Genomic DNA, 20,478 nt, shown 5'->3' with positions numbered 1-20,478 from the left:
AACCTGTAAAATATACATATCAATTTCTCATATACGAGGCTAGAAATAATACACTGTTCACACAAAAAATAAGATTGATTTTTTTTTTTTGTCTACTTTAGAATTTAGTTTTTTCTTTTCATATTTTTTTTTACTTTTTTCTCTTTCTTGAAGATGTCTCTTTTATTACTGTTTTTATTCTTTCATTTATTTTTTTAACATTGTCTACCCTCTATTTATTTTCTTAGAATTTTTTCTAAACACTTTTCTAATATTTAGTATTAGAAGTGTGTGATGGTCATTCATTACTCACCACACTAGTAATGTGCCATTTGCATTTTAGTGAGAGAAAACGAGAGTGTGAAACAAACTTTATTCCTTTGCATATGCCATAAAGTGAGTTACACATCCAAAAAGTGGTTTATTATAGCAGCACAAAGAACCCAAAATACAAACATAGCCAGTGTGACTCCCTCTTCTTATTCTCATTCTACAAACATCTAACATCTTGGCCTATGAAACATGGAGAGAGAACAGATCTAAACCTTGAACCAACCCTGAAGAGATGAAGAAAGTGCCTTTCTGCGACTGTGGAAGTAAACAAGCATTTTGTCTCTTGGGGGCAAGTTGTCCTTGATCACAGGGTGGCTCAGAAAATTGGTGATCCATGCATTGGTAGCTGGAAACTTCAATGGGTCCATTATCTGCATGGATCCAACTTCCTCCCAAACAGGAAGCCAGTAGGAGATCCATCCAAGGGCAATGTCAAGGTATCCAATGTTGTCTCCTCCAAAAAACTTCTTCCCCTTAATCTCTTCTTCAATCTTCTCCATCGATTCTCTAGCTACTTTCAGAGCGTTTTCCTGGTCATCCCCGCTGCTACACATTGCAATCCATGATGGGTCCAAAAGCTGTTTATACACACACAAACACAACCATTCAAAAATAAGTTAATACACCCACATTGCTGACAAAGAAAATCAGTTACTGAATAGTTTGATTCTCACCTCTTCTTAATATTTATGGAATGTAAAAACACTTTTGAAAAGGTCTTGGGATGGTTCTATTTTGTCTAGTCGAGGTGAGTGAGAATATGGTCAAAAAATTATTGAATTAGAAGAAGCTTCTCTAAAGCTGTTTTTAGTCATTCTGAAACCTGTGTGATATGAGCCAACCACACTTCAGTGTGATCAGATAACTTTGGTTCACACACTTCACCTTTTATTGTTTTAAGTTCATTTGGAACAAGATGTGGATAAGTCAGTTAGTATATAGATAACATAACACAATAACATGCTCATTTTAATTCAAAAAGTGATAAAAAAAATTTAAGGTAATAATACATTGAAAACTCAAAATTTTTATACAATCATATTATAATTCAATTTTTTTATAAAATCATATTACAACTCCTACTACAAGAAAAATCAATTTTAGATAAAAAAAATAATTAGTTATTATATTAATAAAATTATATACTATTTTAAAGACTAAAAAATTTATTGATATCTAAATTATTTTCTATTATTGATAAATAGTTTCTAAATTGCTATCTAATTATATACTAAGGTTTTAGATACCAACATTAGAATTTAAATAATTGGTATCTAAAATTTATGTAGCTATTTAGATACCCATTTAAAAATTATTTAGCAAAAATAGAAACTAATTTAGATACCAATAATTTTTTAGTTTTTAAAATAATATTTAAATTTGTCAATATAACAACTAATTATTTTTTATCTCTAAAATTAATTTTTATTTAATAATTTTTTAATAATATTCTAATACTATTATTTTAATATTTTTTATATCATTTAATTTTAAATTATTATATTTATATATTTATTTTTAAACACAAGATTCGTAAACAATTGTAGCAGTGCAGTAAAGAAAAAGTAGAAGGGAATTGATAAATTACCTTTTGGTCACCAAAATTGGCCCAAAAGTGAACAAGCGCTCGTTGATAAGGATGTTGTGGCAAGAGTGGATAGTGCTTCCAAATTTCATCAATGTATTGAAGGATGATGAATGACTCAGCGATGGGTTTGTGGGCATGGAGAAGAACCGGAACCTTCTTGTGAACCGGGTTCAACTGGAGAAGGAGATTACTCTTGTTGAAGATATCTTCTTCTATATACTCATACTCTATTCCCTTCAGTTTCAAGGCCCACTCTACCCTTATACCAAACGGACTCACCCAAAAGCTCACCACCTTCACTTCTTCGCTTCCCATCTTCTTTCTCTCTCAACTTCTCTTCGCCTCTCATTATATACTGTCGGTGGTTCTTTCCGTAATTTTCCGCAAACTATAAGTCCACTTTTCTTAACTCTCGCAGCCAAATCTGACCAGATGGAATGCGGTACATCCTTATCTTGTTAAGATTCCAAATTTGTGGATCAAGTGTTTTATAGGTTACACGGATTTTTTCTTTTATATTTTATTGCATATTGGAAAGTGTTTCAACCAGGGAGATTGACATAGAGAATCTTACTTTGTCTTCCTCCTTCCTATTAGGTGGCTCCTTCCTATTAGGTGGCAAAATCAAACTTCGTCTTGCTTCTCTTTTTTTTTAGTAGGTCTCGGTCACATTATGGATAGATGTCGAATAAGGATACTTGTAAAAGACACTATACTTGTAAAAGACACTCTAACGCTCAAGTCAACAAAATGGATATTTGATACTCGGAAGTGAACAGTAATAATGGCGTGCCTGCTCCTTGGAATATGTGTTATTTATATTACTTGTAATGGACTTTTCTTAGTGAGCCAGATTAAGGAGTGTGTATGTGTTTAGAGTTGTATTACCTAGTTGCTAACCACGGATTAGGTTTGTTGAATCTGTTTAGGTGGAATAAGATTTATACCATCGGTTGGTCCAACAGGATCGAATCCTGGTTCGGTCGGTCTGCTAGTGGAATGAGACTCTGGTTAATCTTTCGATTCATTACATAAAGAATTAATATGATGTAGTTATTTGAATTACAATAATAATAATATTATAAAGTAATAATAATAACAATATCATGAAATTATAAATATTAATTTAAATTATCTTTTATAGAATGATTTGACATAAGTGTGTAAACTTTGGAGTAGATTCAATAAATAAATATTCTATATAAAAAATTATTATATATTAGTTATAATAAATAATAGAATAATATTTTAATATAAATAATTCAATTTTTCCAATAAATTATAAACGTTATTAAAAATTATAAATTATTCGTAGACTGGGTAGTAGTTTGGAGGACCAAATAAATAAATAAAATATATATACTACAACTAAAACAACAATAATACCTTGTATGTTTTTTATTTCAAATATTTTCAGATATTTCTTTTTACACCGAAGATTTTAGTTGTACTAGTTAGATTTTGTTCTTTATCTTAAATAAGAATATTTTTTTTTAATTCAAGAATCAACAATATATAGTTGATCATGTGTGAAAAATAGATGCGAAATATACAATCGAAAGTTGATTTGGATTCTTTGAAATATACAATCGAAAATTATCTTCTTTGAAATTTTAAAGATAGTCTTGAGTCAAAAGAAATCAAATTCATTCTTATGATAAATATTTTTTGACTAATGTTTCTCGTGTGATGACAATAACATAAATAACAATTTTGCTCAAATCATTAACTTGCAATAATAATTTTAGAGAAAAATAATAATTAATTATTATATTTACTAAATTAGATATCATTTTAGAATTTTTTTTGTTTCTAAATTAGTTTCTATTATTGATAAATAGTTTCTAAATTGGTATCTAATTAGGTATCAAGATTTTTGCTACCAAATTTAGAATCTAAATAATCGGTAGTTAAAACATTGGTAGTTAATTAGATATCAATTTAGAAACTATTATCATAATAAAAACTAATTTAAAAACCATACAAATATTTAGTCTCTAAAATGGTTTCTAATTTAATCAATATAGTAACTAATTATTTTCTGTATCTAAAATTAGTTTTTATTTAATGATTTTTTTTAATACAAAAATTATTGTTAGATATTTTAAAAGAAAATAATAATGTTCCAAACAAAAGAAACACTATAAAAAAACAACAAAAAGGAAGAAAGCAAGCAATAAGATAAGAGATATTATAAGCAAACATTTCAGTTGACATTTAAAGAGAAGCGTTTACAAAGAAAAGAAAACATTGTAAAAAAAATATAACACATTCACATATGTAAAAGTATAAAATTCTAAAAGGTAATAGGTAAAAAAAAATGAACAAACAAAAAATTCTAAACTGACATAAAAAAATTAAAAAGAAAATGTCAAACAAAATAACACATAAAAAAAGAAAGAATTTCATATACAAGTAATACAGAATAAGACATGAGATATTGTAAGGAAACATTTCACTTGACATTTATTAAAGAGAAGATAAGTATTTACAAAGAAAGGAAAACATTATAAAAAAGAAAAATAAAAAAAGTTATTTCCAAGAAGGTAATAGGTTAAAAAAAGGAAAGAAAGAAAAAAATTTCTAAACTGATAATAAAAAAATTAAAGAATGTAACAAACATAAACTGATAATAAAAAACTAAAGAATATAACAAACATATCAGTTGATATTTAAAGAGAAGATAAGCAGTTAAAAAAAAGGAAAACATTATAAATAACAAAAATATTAGACGAAACACAAAAATAAATTATTTTCAGAAATGTGATCAGTAAACCAATTGAAAGAAAAAAAACTATAAACTCACATTAAAAAAAATCGAACAAAATAACAGATAGATATTAGTTCACATAAAAATAATAATACTATTTCAAATAAAGAAAACAGTATACCAAAACAACCAAATGAATCAAATACAAAAATTCAAAAGCTATCTTGGTTGACCTCGTAGTTTAACGTAAATTTTGAAAAGTTCGATTTAAACAAATTCATCTTAATTACAACAAGTTACTGAACATTTTTTTATTTTTTTTTCAGCACGATGTAAATGGATTCACGTGGAAGTACAACTTTAGACAAGAAGAGTACTCTTTAGTATTGTTTGAAATTAGTTTATATATTAACTTTGCTGGTTATATGGGATAATATACTTTTAAATAATTAGTATGTAATATTTTATAATTTTTTTATATTTAAAAATGTTTTAGACAGATTTTGTATATTTGTATTTGTGTTTTTATAGTTTTTTTAGGCTAATCCGCCAACTGGGCATCAATTTATTTGTATTTTTTTAGCATAAAATGTTGACATCTGTCCAATTTGGAGAGTTTTTATATAGTTATATATTAGTTAGAAAAATAAAAATTACTTTTATACTAACGTTTAGTTTTTTTTTTTAAAAAAAAATAAACTGGTTTGATTTATTATTTTTTATTGGTATGGCCAACTGACATTATGACGTCTCTCCCTGTCCGAGACAACTGAGATACACGCTGACGTGTTCCAGTCTGTTTGATCGAGCTGACCGAGACACCCCGCACAGTCAGGACGTATAACCATTAACGCTCAAACCAAGGTCAGTGATGTTAAACTATCATTAAGGATTAGGTAATGCAACCCTAAGTGTGATTCATTCCATTAATCAAGCTCAATGATGTAAGCTCATTAAAATAATATAAATAGTACACATTTCAAGGAACAAGGTACGTCATTGATTACTGTGCATCTATATGAGTGTCGATCACCCGCTTTACTGACTTGATAAAGTAACGAATTTCAATTTCTATTAATGTAGATAAATAAAAAATAACAATGATATTAGAAAGTGCTCAGTGGAACTTAGTTAAAATTATATAAAATATGATAACATGTTTTTAAACTCAATTCAATTGTTCTTGGAATGAATATAAACAATAATTAATTCAAACTTTCAAATTAGTTGTTTTTTTTTTATATATTTCAATAAGTTTTAAGTTTAAATTTATAATCCAGACTCTTGTACATTGAATATCTTAGTGTGAAAAGAATCAAACTACTTAGTTCACACATGTCAAAATTTGCTGCTTACTAGCTTCTCATTTGGACTTGCCAGTGTCCTTTATAACTGCAAAAATTAAATTGCGGGTTATATTTCAAAAATAAAAAATAAAACTTAATATCTGGAATGACTGATACAAATTTTGAATATAAATTTAAATATTATTGTGTTAAAAGAATGTTACAGAGAGTTGTCTTACTTTATTCAAGTAGAACTGGCTTTTATAAAAGGTAGATGAGATCTGAATGTAACTCAATAACTTTTTGCATTAGTTGTTTATTTTTTACTTTTACTGAATACAATGAACAAAAAGAATGCAGTAGAGCATTTTCCATGTTTCTGTTTGTATCTCTGCTGCAGTGATGCTTATCTAATATTCCTTCACTTCATCCCTTGAGAGATTTGATTTGATTACCATGGAAATAGCTTTTTGAAAACCACAATAATGTTTCTGACTGTAGTGTCCCCCACAAATAAAAGCTATATGCGTACGTATTTAATATTTTTAACATAAAGTCTGGATAATGGTAAACTTTATTCAGGTTATAGCTACACAAATATTTGTAGCCGTTCATGTACCTACAGCTATACTGAATCAGTTTCAATAATTAATGAAAATAAAAAGGGTTCAAAATCTTGTTTACTCTTGCTGCTTATTTACATAAACAATCACTGTGGAGTGCTTAAGCATCATTTGCTTTTCCAAACCAAAACATATTTAGCATGCTGGTATCTTCTAGTTTACAAACGTAAAGGCAACATCTCTAGCTCCTCACAGGTTTCATAATGTTCTCCATCAGACAAGCATCACAGATTAACTTTGACATTTTTACTATATACGTATTAAACTAATAACTCTCAGTGTGTATAGGTAGGGGAAAGCTGAATTGTATAGGGTTGGTAGGGTCAAGAATGAGATGATACCCATCAATCACGTAGGGCAATAGGTCCCACACTATCATCTCTCTGGGTAGCTCTACAGGTATTATTCCAAAAACAAGTAGCCAAAGGAAATGGAAAAAGAAAAAGAAAGTAAATAATCAGTGGCTTGGCTTCTATCTTAAACTTCTTCTACTACAAGCCTACTTCCAGTATTTAACATCTTTCATCACAAAGCTAAACCATTCCTCCTTTTTCTTTTCCCGCGCTTTAAAAGCACTCTTATTTCCTTAATTTTCTCCATTATATTAATATCACGCCCTACTAATCGCCATCCTCGGCTCAAACACTGATTTGATAGCATAGTCAAAGATTTGCGCCTGCTTTTCCCACCAAAATCTCCTTTTTCTGTTAACATTTTCTTTCACACAAGTCCAAACTCTTTCCCTTTCTTGGATTTCTTTGATTTTTCTGTGAACACACGCAACACACGTTCCTCCCAAACTCTTGAGCTTCAAACAACAAAACCTCTGTCTCGAGATGGAAACCGTTAAACCCAAATCAGCACTCAACAATAATAGGAGCAAGAAACTGGCGAAGACATTCCAGAAGGTGATCAGCCTCCGAAGTGCAACCAAACTCGCTTCAAACAATGGCATTTGCATGCTCAACTCCCACCTCAAAGTCAAGGAGGATCTCTTCTCCGATCATCAGACAAAAACCCACCAAGGAAATAGAAAAAATAGAGCCGTTATGGAGGCTCTCATTGCAAGACTCTTCGCTGGGGTCACCACCATCAAAGCAGCATATGCAGAACTCCAAATGGCTCAGCACCCGTACAACAACGAGTCCATTCAAGCAGCGGATCAGGCCGTGGTGGATGAACTCAGAGCCATATCAGAGTTCAAGCGCAGGTTCTTGAAAAAAGAGCTTGATCTTTCACCTCAAGTAACCATTATGCTCGCGGAGATTCAGGAACAGCAGAGCCTGATGAAAACCTACGAAATCACCATCAAGAGGCTCGAAGCCGAGGTTGATTTCAAGGACTCGAACATCTCATCGCTCAGAAAACACCTCGATGACTGTGTTTCCTTCAATAAAACACTTGAAAAGAAGCTCAACTCGAGTGGCTCATTGTCTCTGTTCGATAACCTCACACGTTCAGCGTTGAGTCCAACCCACTTCGTCCATTTTCTTCACCACGCTTTGCGATCAGTTAGAAGCTTCTCCAAGTTGATGATGGCGGAGATGGAGTCTGCTCATTGGGATCTAGAAGCCGCCGTCAAGTTCATCCACCCAAACGCAGTTTTCGCCAAACCAACTCACCAAAGCTTCGCATTTGAATCATTTGTGTGCATAACAATGTTTGAAGGCTTCAACAATCCAAACTTCAGCGTGCAAGAAGACCCGCCTCAGAAACACTCACTCCAACAAGGACAAAGCCTCTACTTTGACAAATTCAAAATGCTCAAGTCTCTTAATCCGAAACAGTACTTAACCCACAATCGAAACTCTTCCTTCTCCAAGTTCCTGAAATCCAAGTACCTTCAAGTGGTGCACGCCAAAATGGAGTGTTCCTTGTTTGGCAACTTGAACCAGAGGAAGGTGGTTAACTCTGGAGGGTACCCAGATTCCGCTTTCTTCATCGCGTTTGCAGAGATGGCAAAGCGCGTTTGGACCCTGCATTGTTTGGCGTTATCGTTTCATGACGATGTTACTGTTTTTCAGGTCAAGAAGAACACGAGGTTCTCAGAGGTGTACATGGAAAGTGTGACAGAAGAACCTGTTTCAGCTTCGGGGGAATCCTCTGATTCCAATCATGGCGAGCTTAGGGTGGGTTTCACCGTGGTTCCTGGTTTCAAAATCGGTAAGACAGTGATACAGAGTCAGGTTTACCTCTCTCTGGTGGGTTCCCCGGCAAGTTCCTGATACGTATCATTATTAGTATTAATTACAGTATTAGTATCCCATGCTATGGTAATGCTAATGTTATGAGTATAATACTCATAATGAGTTGTCAAGTATATATTAAGTGTTAATTTACAATAAATGTTTCTAAATTTATTAAATATATAATAAGGAGTATTAAATGAATACTCGACAACTCATTTTCTGTATTATTACTTGAGGGATAGAACAAAGAAAGTATTAATTCCTGTACAATTAGGCATTTTTGAGGTTATTATTGTATATTTGGTCTCAGCGTAGGGATGCTTCAGGTGCTCTGTTAGATACTCGCCAAGGAATTTATAGTACTATACATTTGGTATATACACCTTATTCTAAATCTCTGTTTTTCTCTTCTCTTATCATCAATATCAACTGTAAATCATCTTGTATAATGGTGCTGTAGTATAATAAATGAAGGATAAGTCTCTCTCGGTTGATTACTACTTCCTTTAATTCGCCAAGTATTGGAGTAATGATTCAAAAGCATAATCATTAGGTTGTGTTTGACTGGAGTGTATGTTAAGTTTTACTTTAATAAGCATAGCCTTCATTACTTAACCAAGTGTTGCCGTAGTGCTCAATTATAATCCGTTGTATAAAGTTAAAGACCAAAGTTTATGGCTATTTTACGGGAAAGATTTTGGTGATAAGGTTCCGCCGGTGTTGAGCTATTATTCTGTAATAAAACCATGATGTGTATGGCGTATGTTTTAACTACCTTGTCATGTTTCTTGTTTATGTAATTGAAGTGTAAAATGAGTACATATCATGATGTTCGTAAGAGAATAAGAGGGCGTGTTTGTTTTCCTTAAATCTCACTTTTGGCTTTTCACTTCAACTGACGTAATGCAAATTCAAATACTCTCTATTAGATTCGTTCTAAACTTTTGTTTATACTGTAATGATACATTTTTCAAAGGATCATTTTCGTTACATGGATATGAGAATCTCTCACCAGTTAGGTATTGAGTCTCTGTAATGTTTTCTGAACATTTTTGTTTTACCATTTAGAACCTGAAAACTATAACTTTAGGGGAAAATTACAAGAAACGTTTTTTGACTTAAACTGGCTAACATTTTTGAAAGAAGAAACCTAATTAGTGAGATTAGTGAGTTGGAGAGAAGAGTGTTAATGATTGAATTTGAATTGAAAATGTTGGATTTGATAGAAGATAGGAGTCTAAGGTAAGGATGGGGTGTGTGCATGATTAATGGGCCAGGGTTGCAATGGGAGAGAGGAGCCAATCAAGTGCTTCACTATCGATGACAATAGGGAGGCGCGTGGGATAAGTTTGGGTGGAGGGGAGCCACAAAGGGATGGGTACTGTAACCGAAATGGAGAGCAGACAGAGCACAGAGACAGAGCCATAGGCATTTGGGACCCACATGTAAATTGGCCAACAGGGTGGTGGTGGTGGCAACATCATCTTCTTTTCATCAACAGAGAAGGAGACTGGTCTGGTGGGGTAGGAGGTTCTCAGATATTATGGCCCACAAAAGACAAACTTTGAGTGTCAGATTTGTTTCTTCTTGCAAATACTTTCATTTTTGTCAAAAATAAACTCTCTGGCGGTTGGAATAGTAATGCTTCAAACTTCTTGAAATTTGAATTTGATAGCAGAAAAGAAGGGAATATGCTGCTTAATTTGCTCGCTAACCTAACCCGTTAATCTATGTGGTTAACCTTAAATAAAGCCAAATTAGCCTACAGTATCAAAAAATTATAAACTTTGATTATCCATGTAGAGTATATTGTAGAGAAAGAACAGTTGAAGAAAATATGGATTTGATAGGAGACAGAAATAAGAAAAGATAGAGACTTGGGCATATGATAAGTTGTAAAAATTACAAGACACGACAAGGGTACAAAAATAATGCGTAACATGAATATAAAGAAGTATTGAAGCTGTTCATGCAATGTCTGACAGATATATACGGTAAACACATGTAGCATTTAGAAGTGTACGTTGGAAATTTGTTATTTGTTTGGGGAAACTTTTACACTAGAGTTCAGGAGATAAGTAGGCAAACATGTGATGAGGAGTAGATATATGCAGCCAGCAACCAAATTCTGTGATTGCATCATTGATCAGAGAGGGCAACAGAGAAAAAGCTTATTTTTTTCTTGGTATGATATATGATGGGAGAAAATAATGATACGTACGTAGCTTGAAATTAATTTTGAAGTAAAAGTAGAGCATGAGGAAGCATAAAGATAGAGTAAGGGAGAATTGTGATGCAATTAGGAAAAAATGTTTCCCCGATTTGGATATTTGAGTTTATTCGTAGCTTGATGTGCACTCCAAATACCAAACTCCAGCTAATAAATACTAAAGACCTCATCAATCAAATCCCTTTTAACAAAAGTTCAAATGTTTGAGACCATCATCATCAAAAGAAACCTCTCTCACAACATATTTCATCAGTAACACACAATCCCTGTTTCTTCAGTTTCTTAATGCCATGAATACACACAAAAATGGGAAGACATAAGAGCTTCGCCATTTTGCTATGCTTTTCCAATTTCACTTCACCAAAACATCTGCCGGTTATCAACACACGTGAACTTATTTTCTTAATACAGGAAGTTTTTTTTTTTTGGATTTCATCTGAAAAATAAATTAGGAACGTGTTTTTGTTTCTTTTAATCTTTTTATAATAATTTATTTCCATTTTCCTCGTGTATTAATGGAAAAGGACACTCGTCACTTTGAGGTAGCTGGTAATCATTTGTAGATCGTGAATTTTTTTTATATCTTTCTTTTCTTCATTCTATTACACAACGGTAATATTCTGTAACAAATTCAAATAGATATGTTGTCCCCTCTCAATATTCTTTTGTAAGAAAAATATAAAGCAAACATTTTCGTATCTTCTTGTACCTTCCGTTCTTTACTTCTATGGTAGACTCTAAATGCTACATTTATCAAGTAATATTGACTATTCTCAAGATCCCAGCTCATGGTACAACCTTAAGAAAATCCTTCATCAATTCTTGTTTTTTTTTTTTCTTAATTGACCAAATTATCATCGGTTGTCACATTATTTTTTATTAGTCTTGTTTCCAAGGACAAACTTGGATTCATTTATGGAATCATTGTAGCTCCTACTCACACCAATGTATATCCAACTTGGAAAGGAGCCATCATGATTGTATCTTATCTCATTTGGTCACTCACATCTATTGCATATGATATGAAGATATAAGCCTTGAGCATTTTGGTCAAACTTACAGAGAGGTTTTCTTAGTATGACTTTTTTTGGCTGGTTGATTTATAAGACACTATCTCATCCCTTCAACAAAGACAATTAAGTGTCAAATTCAGATTCAGTGAATATAATTTTTTTTTAAGTATTTAACTGTTACCTGTTAAATGTTTCCATATATATATATATACTAAAAAATTATTAGATTCAAACTAATTTTAAAAATAAAAAATAATTAATTATTATATTAATTAAATTATATATTAATTTAGAGATTACAAAAATTATTGGTATCTAAATTAGTTTCTACCATTTATCATTGATAAATAATTTTTAATTTATTATTCAATTATCAATTATTCAAATTCTAAAGTTGATAACTAAAACATTTATCAATAACAGAAACTAATTTATATATTATTTTTTTTTAATTTTAAAAATAATATCTAATTTAATTAATATAACAATTAATTATTATTTTTTTAAATTGATCTTTATTTAATAATTTATATATATATATATATATATATATATTAAATGAATTGTTTGTGTTTGAGGTTTCATTATTATTAATTAGTTGCACAGGGAAATTTAAAAGTTGGCATGTAATTGAGGGTAAAAAACATATGTATAAATGCGTGACACGTTTTAATTTGGCTAGGAGAGTGTAGATACGGAGTTATAAGAGTTAATTATGAAAACATGATAATTCATTTGTAGCATGAGATTCTTTATATGGTGAAATTTATTTATGTAACACTACGATAGCATTTATTGGAGAACATTTGAAAGGAGCTTCTGATATTTTAAGGTTTTGAGCATTGATTCCTATAAATGATATGTAAGGGGAAAAAAAATGTTACATGTGTGAGCTTAAAACCATTAGTAATGTTTGAATTAAAAATTGAGATTTCATCACAATATCTAATTTATAAAATAAATAATAATTTCAAAGTAAAATAAGTGAGTGAAACATTATAGAGTTGGAAGTAGTTAAATTAGTAAAATAGTTTTTTATTTTGGCAGAAAAATCAAAAGGCCAAAAAGGCAAAAAAACATTTTGGCCCATGCAGGTCTCGAACCTGCGACCTTGGCGTTATTAGCACCACGCTCTAACCAACTGAGCTAATGGGCCACATGTCAATGATTTGGAGTGTAAATGATTTGTACAATTATCTATAATTATATGGTGTTTTCTCCCTTATATTTTCCTTTTTTTTATAGTAATTAACAATTAAAAATCACTACTTTCAATCATGTATATTGAATAATATTAGTTAATTCTGTCGAACAAAACGTGAAGTGATTATTTCAAATATCACATAATAATGTTGTGATACATTTCACAAGAATTCTTGAGATTTATATATTTATCTATCTTAAAATAAATATTAGAAACTAAAAATAATAATTTCAAATTGTTTAGGATATAAAACTCTAAAAAATATCACACAATGCATTTTATAGGTGCTAAAAGTAATTATTTTAAATTTTATAAAAAAATTATAGAAACTAAAATTAAAACTTACTAATTTTAGGATTACTATAAACCTATTAAAATAAATAACCCTTAGACATTTAAATAATATCATAGGATATAACAAACTCTCTCTGGTAATAATTTATAGGGATATGAAGGAGAGTTCTTAGTAAGACGCTTATTCCTTGTTCAAATATCTGTAATAATAAAATGCTTTTAGAAATACACGAGGCAAAGTGAAATGAAGAGATAAAATAAAATAAATTTAAATAATTTAGTCAACAAAAGCCTAAGTCAAATAAATATCCAATTTTAAGAAAAATACTAAATTAATTTAAAAAATATTTAACTAAACAAAATATTAAGATCAAAATGTACAATATTATTCATATATCATTACTCTTTTAGTTTACACACTTTAACTTGCGTACTAGAATACATCATGCATCCGTTGCATTTGTACATTCTCATTGGGTCATTACATTCTTCACTAAGTTGCATCTACAACCCTATGGGTACCGAATTATGAAAAATACCTCCACTTATTCAAAATTGGATGATAATTTCGAATTTTTTTAATTGTATATTATAATCTATTTTAAAATTATATATATATATATTTTATTTTATTTTTGAAATACGTTTATAGATTTATAAATTAATTTCAAAATATGTATTTTGAAATATATTTCTAAATTAAAAATATATATTTTGAAATATATTTCTAAATCTAAAAATATATTTTGAAATATACCCTCCAAAATACATATTTCAAACAATAAAATTAAAATTTTATTTTTTATTGAGATACAACATCAATATATGGGGCAAATTTTTTCTACACTCAACCTTTTTAACTTGCACCCTAAACATTTTTTAATTTCCAAAAATTTCTTCCATCCCAAAAATGAAAATTTGGAATTGGAAAAAGTACTTTTTTGAAAAAACAAATTTGGAATAGATTATTTTCTTTAGGAAATTAAAATCCGGAATGGAATTAAAAATCAAAATTTAATTATGAAAAAAGTAATTCCAAAGTATAAAATATACGTTTCAGAAAAAAAAATAGCAAATATATTTTGAAAAAAAGGTCCAAAATGTATTTTTACCTGTATCCTTTTTATTTAAGAACATTTTTAGAAGTAATTGTCATATATGGGATACCAAATACAATGGCCTTCTCATTATCCTCAAGAGGCCATTCTAAAGACCCAACTCTAAGTGGGCCTTCACAACTTCTCCATGTCTTATAAACAATATTTAAGTCATGCTATTTTCTTCACATTTTTATATTATTATAAATAATTGTCAAGTAGTCATATAAAAATAAATAAAGATTGTCAAAATATTTTTAATTTTCTTTTCACTATTATTAATGGTACCTCAAATACTTACGTCAATCAAAATTTTCCAATTAAAAAACAAATCACTTCTTCCATTAACTACAACAAATTATGAACATCACTGAGTATAGGAATTTAGTGGCGGAATGAAATTATGTATCTACTTTTTTGCTTTTGTAATCGAGGAATAATAATTCTTGAAAAAATTTGGCAAGAGAAAGAATACTTTTTTTCAACAAACACGTAATTTCATTATTGAATTATTGACAGAAAATGAGACACATAACAACACTTAACTCCTATTTAATGAGTTGGAAAGTTGATAAGCAGAATTAAACTTTTCCTACGCTTCTGTTTCCCCTGAAATTAAAGGAAGAAATAAAGACGGAAAACTGAATAAGTGAATGAGCAGAAGTATAGCTATGTCTGCATTAATATCGTCACACCAAACACCGATATTTAAACTACTTATTCATACGTGAACTGTGTATTACACAAATTATGATATTACTTAATAATTTTTGGAATATAAAAAAAAATGCTAAATTAATGAGTAGAAGAAGAAAAAAGTGGTGTGTGAGAGGTGTGCAGATGGCAAAACAGAGGGCAGTGACGGTGATCCCCTGGTAAGAAAAAGAGGTGTTGGTTGGACGCGTTTTTAGTGTTTTGTGATGCTAATTTTTTGCCCAAAATATATGCAACCCTAATGGCAGACCAGTAGTTGTATACATGGACCATATGCAACACCATGTTTTTCTTCCTACTTTGTACTTTCAAATTGAAGATCTCACCTACCATGCTTTCTCATTTTCAGTATCACATTCTCTCAAAACACTTCTATCCTCCAAATTATTTCAAACTGTTACACCTGCTATAACATTTTTTTTCAAACCATATTTTTATGTCATTCAATTCGTTAACATATATGAGATCATTCCAGATTTTCTCCCACAAAATTATTGTACCTTACCATCCTCATTAAAGTTCCTTATGTTATACTCTTCTTATTAAATCAACAATAAACATAATATGTCTATTATGTTTTAATCACATGGCTAAGAAAATCAACAACTTAATTGAAAGCTATAAATATTAGTTACAAGTGTTTTATAAATTAACTTTTTGAATAATTGATAAATATAAAATTACATTAAAATATGTCTACATTCAATTTTTTTCATAAAAAATATACTTTTATGAATATTTTGATTTTAAGTTAGCTTTGGCTTTTAAGCTGTAATATTTTTTCTTTAAATACACTATTTCATTAATAGAATAATAATTAAAATAAATGTTTACTGTTAATTTTTATTAAATTAAATCATGGAATATTAAAATAAATAATATTTAATTAATGAAAAAATCATATACCGACACACTTTTACTTAATCAAATAAATTATAATCTAATTAATAAGCTATTACTTAGCCGAAATAAGTAATTAATTACACGCATGGAAATTAGGAAACTTTGGCTTAGGTGGAATTGAGATTAAAAATCTTCAATAGCACACCTAGTGCAGTGAATAAGTATGATTAATATCATCTAATAATAATTAGGAATTTACATAATGCTTCTCCCCAATGAGTATCATTGGATGATGTGAATATTACATATAAACACCATTTTTATATAAGAATTAGTTTCTAATCATTAAAAAATAATTGAGAAATAAGTTGTAATACCCATTTTAAAGAAATTATATATAAACATGTGAGATAACTTAGGAAATCCATTTTAAATTCTTAAAAAGTGCTATAGCTGAACAAAAATATTGAAGTTCTTAAAATTGTACTATTGCATAGTAAGATTAATTAAATGAAAAGTTTCGGAATCTTTCATGGTGTTGATTAATTAAATTGTACTAGTACTGTTATGGAGTGTTGGTTCTATATTTTCAAAAGTTTATTGTAAAGAACAGTAAAAAGTTAACATTGCATTATGAGTACTATCCTACCTTTACGAACAAAACTGAAGTTTATAATAATGTCCAGGTGTAATAAATCGGGATTTTTAGACATTTCAATCAGAGAAAGACTTTTTTTTTTAAATGTGGGAGAGAAGTGAAGTTAATTAGTATTTCTAATACTAAGTAAGTAAAAATGATATAAAAACTATATTAGTTATTTAAAACATTGTGCAGCTTTTTTAGATGATTATGTATAAATTAAAATTTTCACTATCAATATAATTTAATTTTTTTTGTTGGTAATTCAAATCTATTTTAAAAAATTTCATAATTTATTTTTATACTAAACATATTTGATTTGAAAAAATGTTGGTGGAAAGGGACATATCAACAAAAATAACACATTAGTCAGGAGAAATATTTTCTTTATAATCACGTGTCACTTCTTAATTAAAGAGACTGAAAAGGAAGGTGAAAAGTATATATAAGTAATTTGGATCTCTAACTATCGAACCATATCATCACCAAGACATGATGAGTACGTACTAAAACACACACATACAGTTAAATTCCTTAAAACACATTGACTAAGATTTAACTTTTACTTGTGCGTATGAAAAACTTTATTACAAAAAGACAAATCACATTTTAAGAAAAGCTATGCCTTAATAATACTAATAATTAAACATCGATTTTCAAACACCATCGAATCTTTGCACACCAACTCTTCGTGCAAAAAAAGTAAGTGGAAGCTTACGAACAATTGTCTGGAGTGGAGTTTTTTTTTCTTTTTTTTTTCATTTTCTATAATTTCATAGTATGAGACAACAAATGGAGTTACGTTATCTCTGGATTCCAAGTCCCAAATCAACAATTCCCAGTTCCAGTTGAGAAAAAGTTGATGCAAGGCTATTGATTGACGTAGAGTTGAAAATTGATTGATTTATGTTTCTCATTAAGTGTAATCGTAAAGAGAAAGCAAGTAGTCCCAAAACAGAGGAAATCGCCGGCACATATTTATTTATTTATATGAGAAAATCACAATCCACCATGCAAAGAATCCGACTTATAACAAAACTGAGGCAATAAAAAAAATGTCGTGTCATCTCAACATAGAGATGAAAGAAGAAAGAAATACAAATAAATAAATAGTTAGTTAGTTATTAGTGGCCAACACCAGGACTAGGGACAGATCTTAGAAGAACACGGTCGATGGTTATGAGGTGTCGTGCTATGAGCTTCTCATCAACCTCCGTGGCGTGTCCTTTCTTGCTTGGAGAAGAAGGTGGCACAGTACCCTTTGGAAGTGCACTCAGAAACAAACTGTCCCTTCTTGGAGATGGATTCACCTTGTTGTGTTGCTTTTGTAGAACAAGTTTTCTGGCCTCTAAAGATGAGCAGAGTGAAGCCAAGAGAAGCATCAAGAGCAGTAGCACCGTGGTAGGTCGTGCCATGTTAATCAATTGGAGAAAACAACTGAGAAGGAATGAGAGAGAGAGAGAGAGAGACAGAAAGGTTATTGTAATATATAATGTGGAGAGAGAGAGAGAGAGAGAGAGAGAGAGAGAGAGAGAGAGAAGTTGGAGATGAAGGTAGGTTTAAGGGATGAGCAAAGTCAAGAGAAAGTGGGGTGGGGTTTGAAAATCCAAAGTGTGAATTTAATTAATTGGGATATTATAATTGAAGTTACATTTAAATGTTACAAACCCACACGCGCCATAAAAATTAAAGCATCTTTGTATTAAGACCTTTTCTTAAGTCACATATTAATTATTTAAAAATATTAATATTCAATTCTTTGGTGTTAAAGGTGTAGACATTTTCCCAATACTTCTACACTTTTTTTGTAGAAGTGTACCTGCAAAATTTCCACGCTATGGATGATGAATATTACAGTAAGTACCTCAAATGTGTTGTCTTTATAAAAATAAAATTTACATTATCAATTAATAGTAAACATTTTGTTAGTATGATTTGTAGCAGTTATTATAAAAGTTAATAAATTTATTACATAGAGCTAGTTATAATTTGTATAATTCGTCTCTTAATTAATGATTTATAGTTTTTTTTTTAAATGCAAAAGATTTGTAGTACGAAGTGTGGACGACCTAAGTTAGGTGAGGCCAGCCGGCAGGTTGTCTTTTGTTCTTTTGTTGACAGTTACTTGTCAGAATAAAAAAGTTAAAAAAACATGTCTAAAACTGTGTTTTATTTATTTAATGATTTTTTTGGAAAATAAATATTTCAAGGAATTGAAAAAAGAAATATACAAATATAACATTCTCTACTTGATTGGGTTATCCATTTTTTACTTGTCAGAATAAAAAGAGTTACAAAACGTATCTTCAACTCCGTTTTCTTAAAAAACAAAGTTAGTGAAAGCTCTAACCAGTTCAAGTTATTTGCTAAAATATATTCATTTCTTAATAGAAATATTTTAATTAGTCGTAATTTCAAAATATCTGCAATACACTTATAATTTCTTTAGATTGAAGGGAGAGTGAAATAATAGAGTAGAAAGTGAGATATTGAGAAAGAAAAGTGAAAGAAAATAATTGAGAATTTTATAGCTAATTTGATTGATATAATTAAAAAATTATAAATATATATATATATACACATATATATAAATACACTAAAAAAATTTATAATATCTAAGTCCTGTTTTATTTTGCAAGTACTTGAAGAATACTATCTAAGAAAGCAAAAGTTATTTTTTCTAAGGATATAAATATTTTTAATGCACCTCATTGGTGTTTTTAACTTACTTCATAGTTTGGCTTGAAAACATATTGAATTCAATTACTTTGTAACAAAATCTTGAAATATATATTTTTAATTAAAAATATAGTACTTAGAAATAACCTGCACTGTTGGGAAAGTGAGAAGTCAAATCGATAAAAATGATTGTTTGTGAAGAATGGACAGAGATACAGAAGGGAAGTATATAATAAGTAGTTGACGAAAAAATTAGTGATCAGTGGGTATTGCTTTTGAGGGAAGCACAAAGAGATTGGAGACTTAAACCATTAAAGTTCATCAATTATTGGATAAAGGATAAAAGGTTTGAAATTTTTGTCAAATAAGAATGGTCAAAGTTAGAAGTAAACTTTGAAAAAAAATATTAAGTTTTGGAAGAAAGAGATGTTCGAAAATATATAGCTCCGATGTAGGAAGGTGGAAGGAGAATTGAACAACTTAGAAAGCATAAGGTGAAAAACAGGGGATAGATGAATAGTGGGAAGGTGATAATAATTCTATGTACTTTCACTGAAGATGAACTTTACTAGGAGGAGAATTACTTTAATAGGCTTACATATGCAGAGTCTAATTATTTTTAACAATAAGATCATATATTTTTTAATAGATTAATCTTAGTTAAAAGGGATTGAATATTCTAAGATTTTGAAAGAAGAAAATTAAGATTTAATTGTTGAAAATGTTAGAAAAAGTTCGAGTTGATATGAGTTAAACTTCAAATTCATTAAATAGTTTTAACATATTCTTAAGGAGAACATATTGTGATTTATTATACGTAAATGATATACTTTAAGTGGTTGTAATTCATTATTCATTTCATTGATTTTCAAGGTGGATCATCCTTAGAGCTTAAGAGGTTTTTAGGCTCATGTCTATAATGAGTTATATGTATAAAATTATTTTAATGATGTTTGCAAAGAAAATTAGATGAACTCTTCTTATGTGATTGATAAGAAGAAAGTTATTTTTTTAAGAGAAATAAATATGTTTATGTTAGAGCAAAGTTCAACACAC

General features: G+C 29.6%; 3 protein-coding genes and 1 non-coding gene across 4 annotated transcripts; 1 reads left to right on the top strand and 3 right to left on the bottom strand.

Moving 5' to 3' along the window:
• Positions 1-334: 334 nt before the first annotated feature.
• On the bottom strand, positions 335-2,417 carry LOC137812169 (glutathione transferase GST 23-like). Its single transcript, XM_068614086.1, has 2 exons — positions 1,901-2,417; positions 335-890 (listed from the first exon to the last, which is right to left on the bottom strand). Exons 1-2 carry the CDS (start codon positions 2,213-2,215, stop codon positions 519-521), a joined length of 687 nt encoding a protein of 228 aa, XP_068470187.1. The 5' UTR covers positions 2,216-2,417; the 3' UTR covers positions 335-518.
• Positions 2,418-7,032: 4,615 nt separating this feature from the next.
• Positions 7,033-9,208, top strand: LOC137812168 (protein GRAVITROPIC IN THE LIGHT 1). The gene has a single exon (XM_068614085.1). The coding sequence runs from the start codon at positions 7,356-7,358 to the stop codon at positions 8,742-8,744; it is 1,389 nt and encodes a 462-aa protein (XP_068470186.1). The 5' UTR covers positions 7,033-7,355; the 3' UTR covers positions 8,745-9,208.
• A 3,825-nt stretch (positions 9,209-13,033) lies between these two features.
• Positions 13,034-13,107, bottom strand: TRNAI-AAU (transfer RNA isoleucine (anticodon AAU)). Its single transcript has one exon. It is a non-coding gene; the product is annotated as a tRNA-Ile (tRNA).
• Positions 13,108-17,867: 4,760 nt separating this feature from the next.
• On the bottom strand, positions 17,868-18,158 carry LOC137809499 (precursor of CEP14). Its single transcript, XM_068610606.1, has one exon. The coding sequence runs from the start codon at positions 18,156-18,158 to the stop codon at positions 17,868-17,870; it is 291 nt and encodes a 96-aa protein (XP_068466707.1).
• Positions 18,159-20,478: the final 2,320 nt, after the last annotated feature.

The sequence above is a fragment of the Phaseolus vulgaris genome, chromosome 2, assembly GCF_000499845.2.
Source record: "Phaseolus vulgaris cultivar G19833 chromosome 2, P. vulgaris v2.0, whole genome shotgun sequence".
In the NCBI taxonomy this organism is placed as follows: domain Eukaryota; kingdom Viridiplantae; phylum Streptophyta; class Magnoliopsida; order Fabales; family Fabaceae; genus Phaseolus; species Phaseolus vulgaris.
Note: the sequence above shows the minus strand (reverse complement) of the source record. Positions and strands in the feature narration are given on the sequence as shown.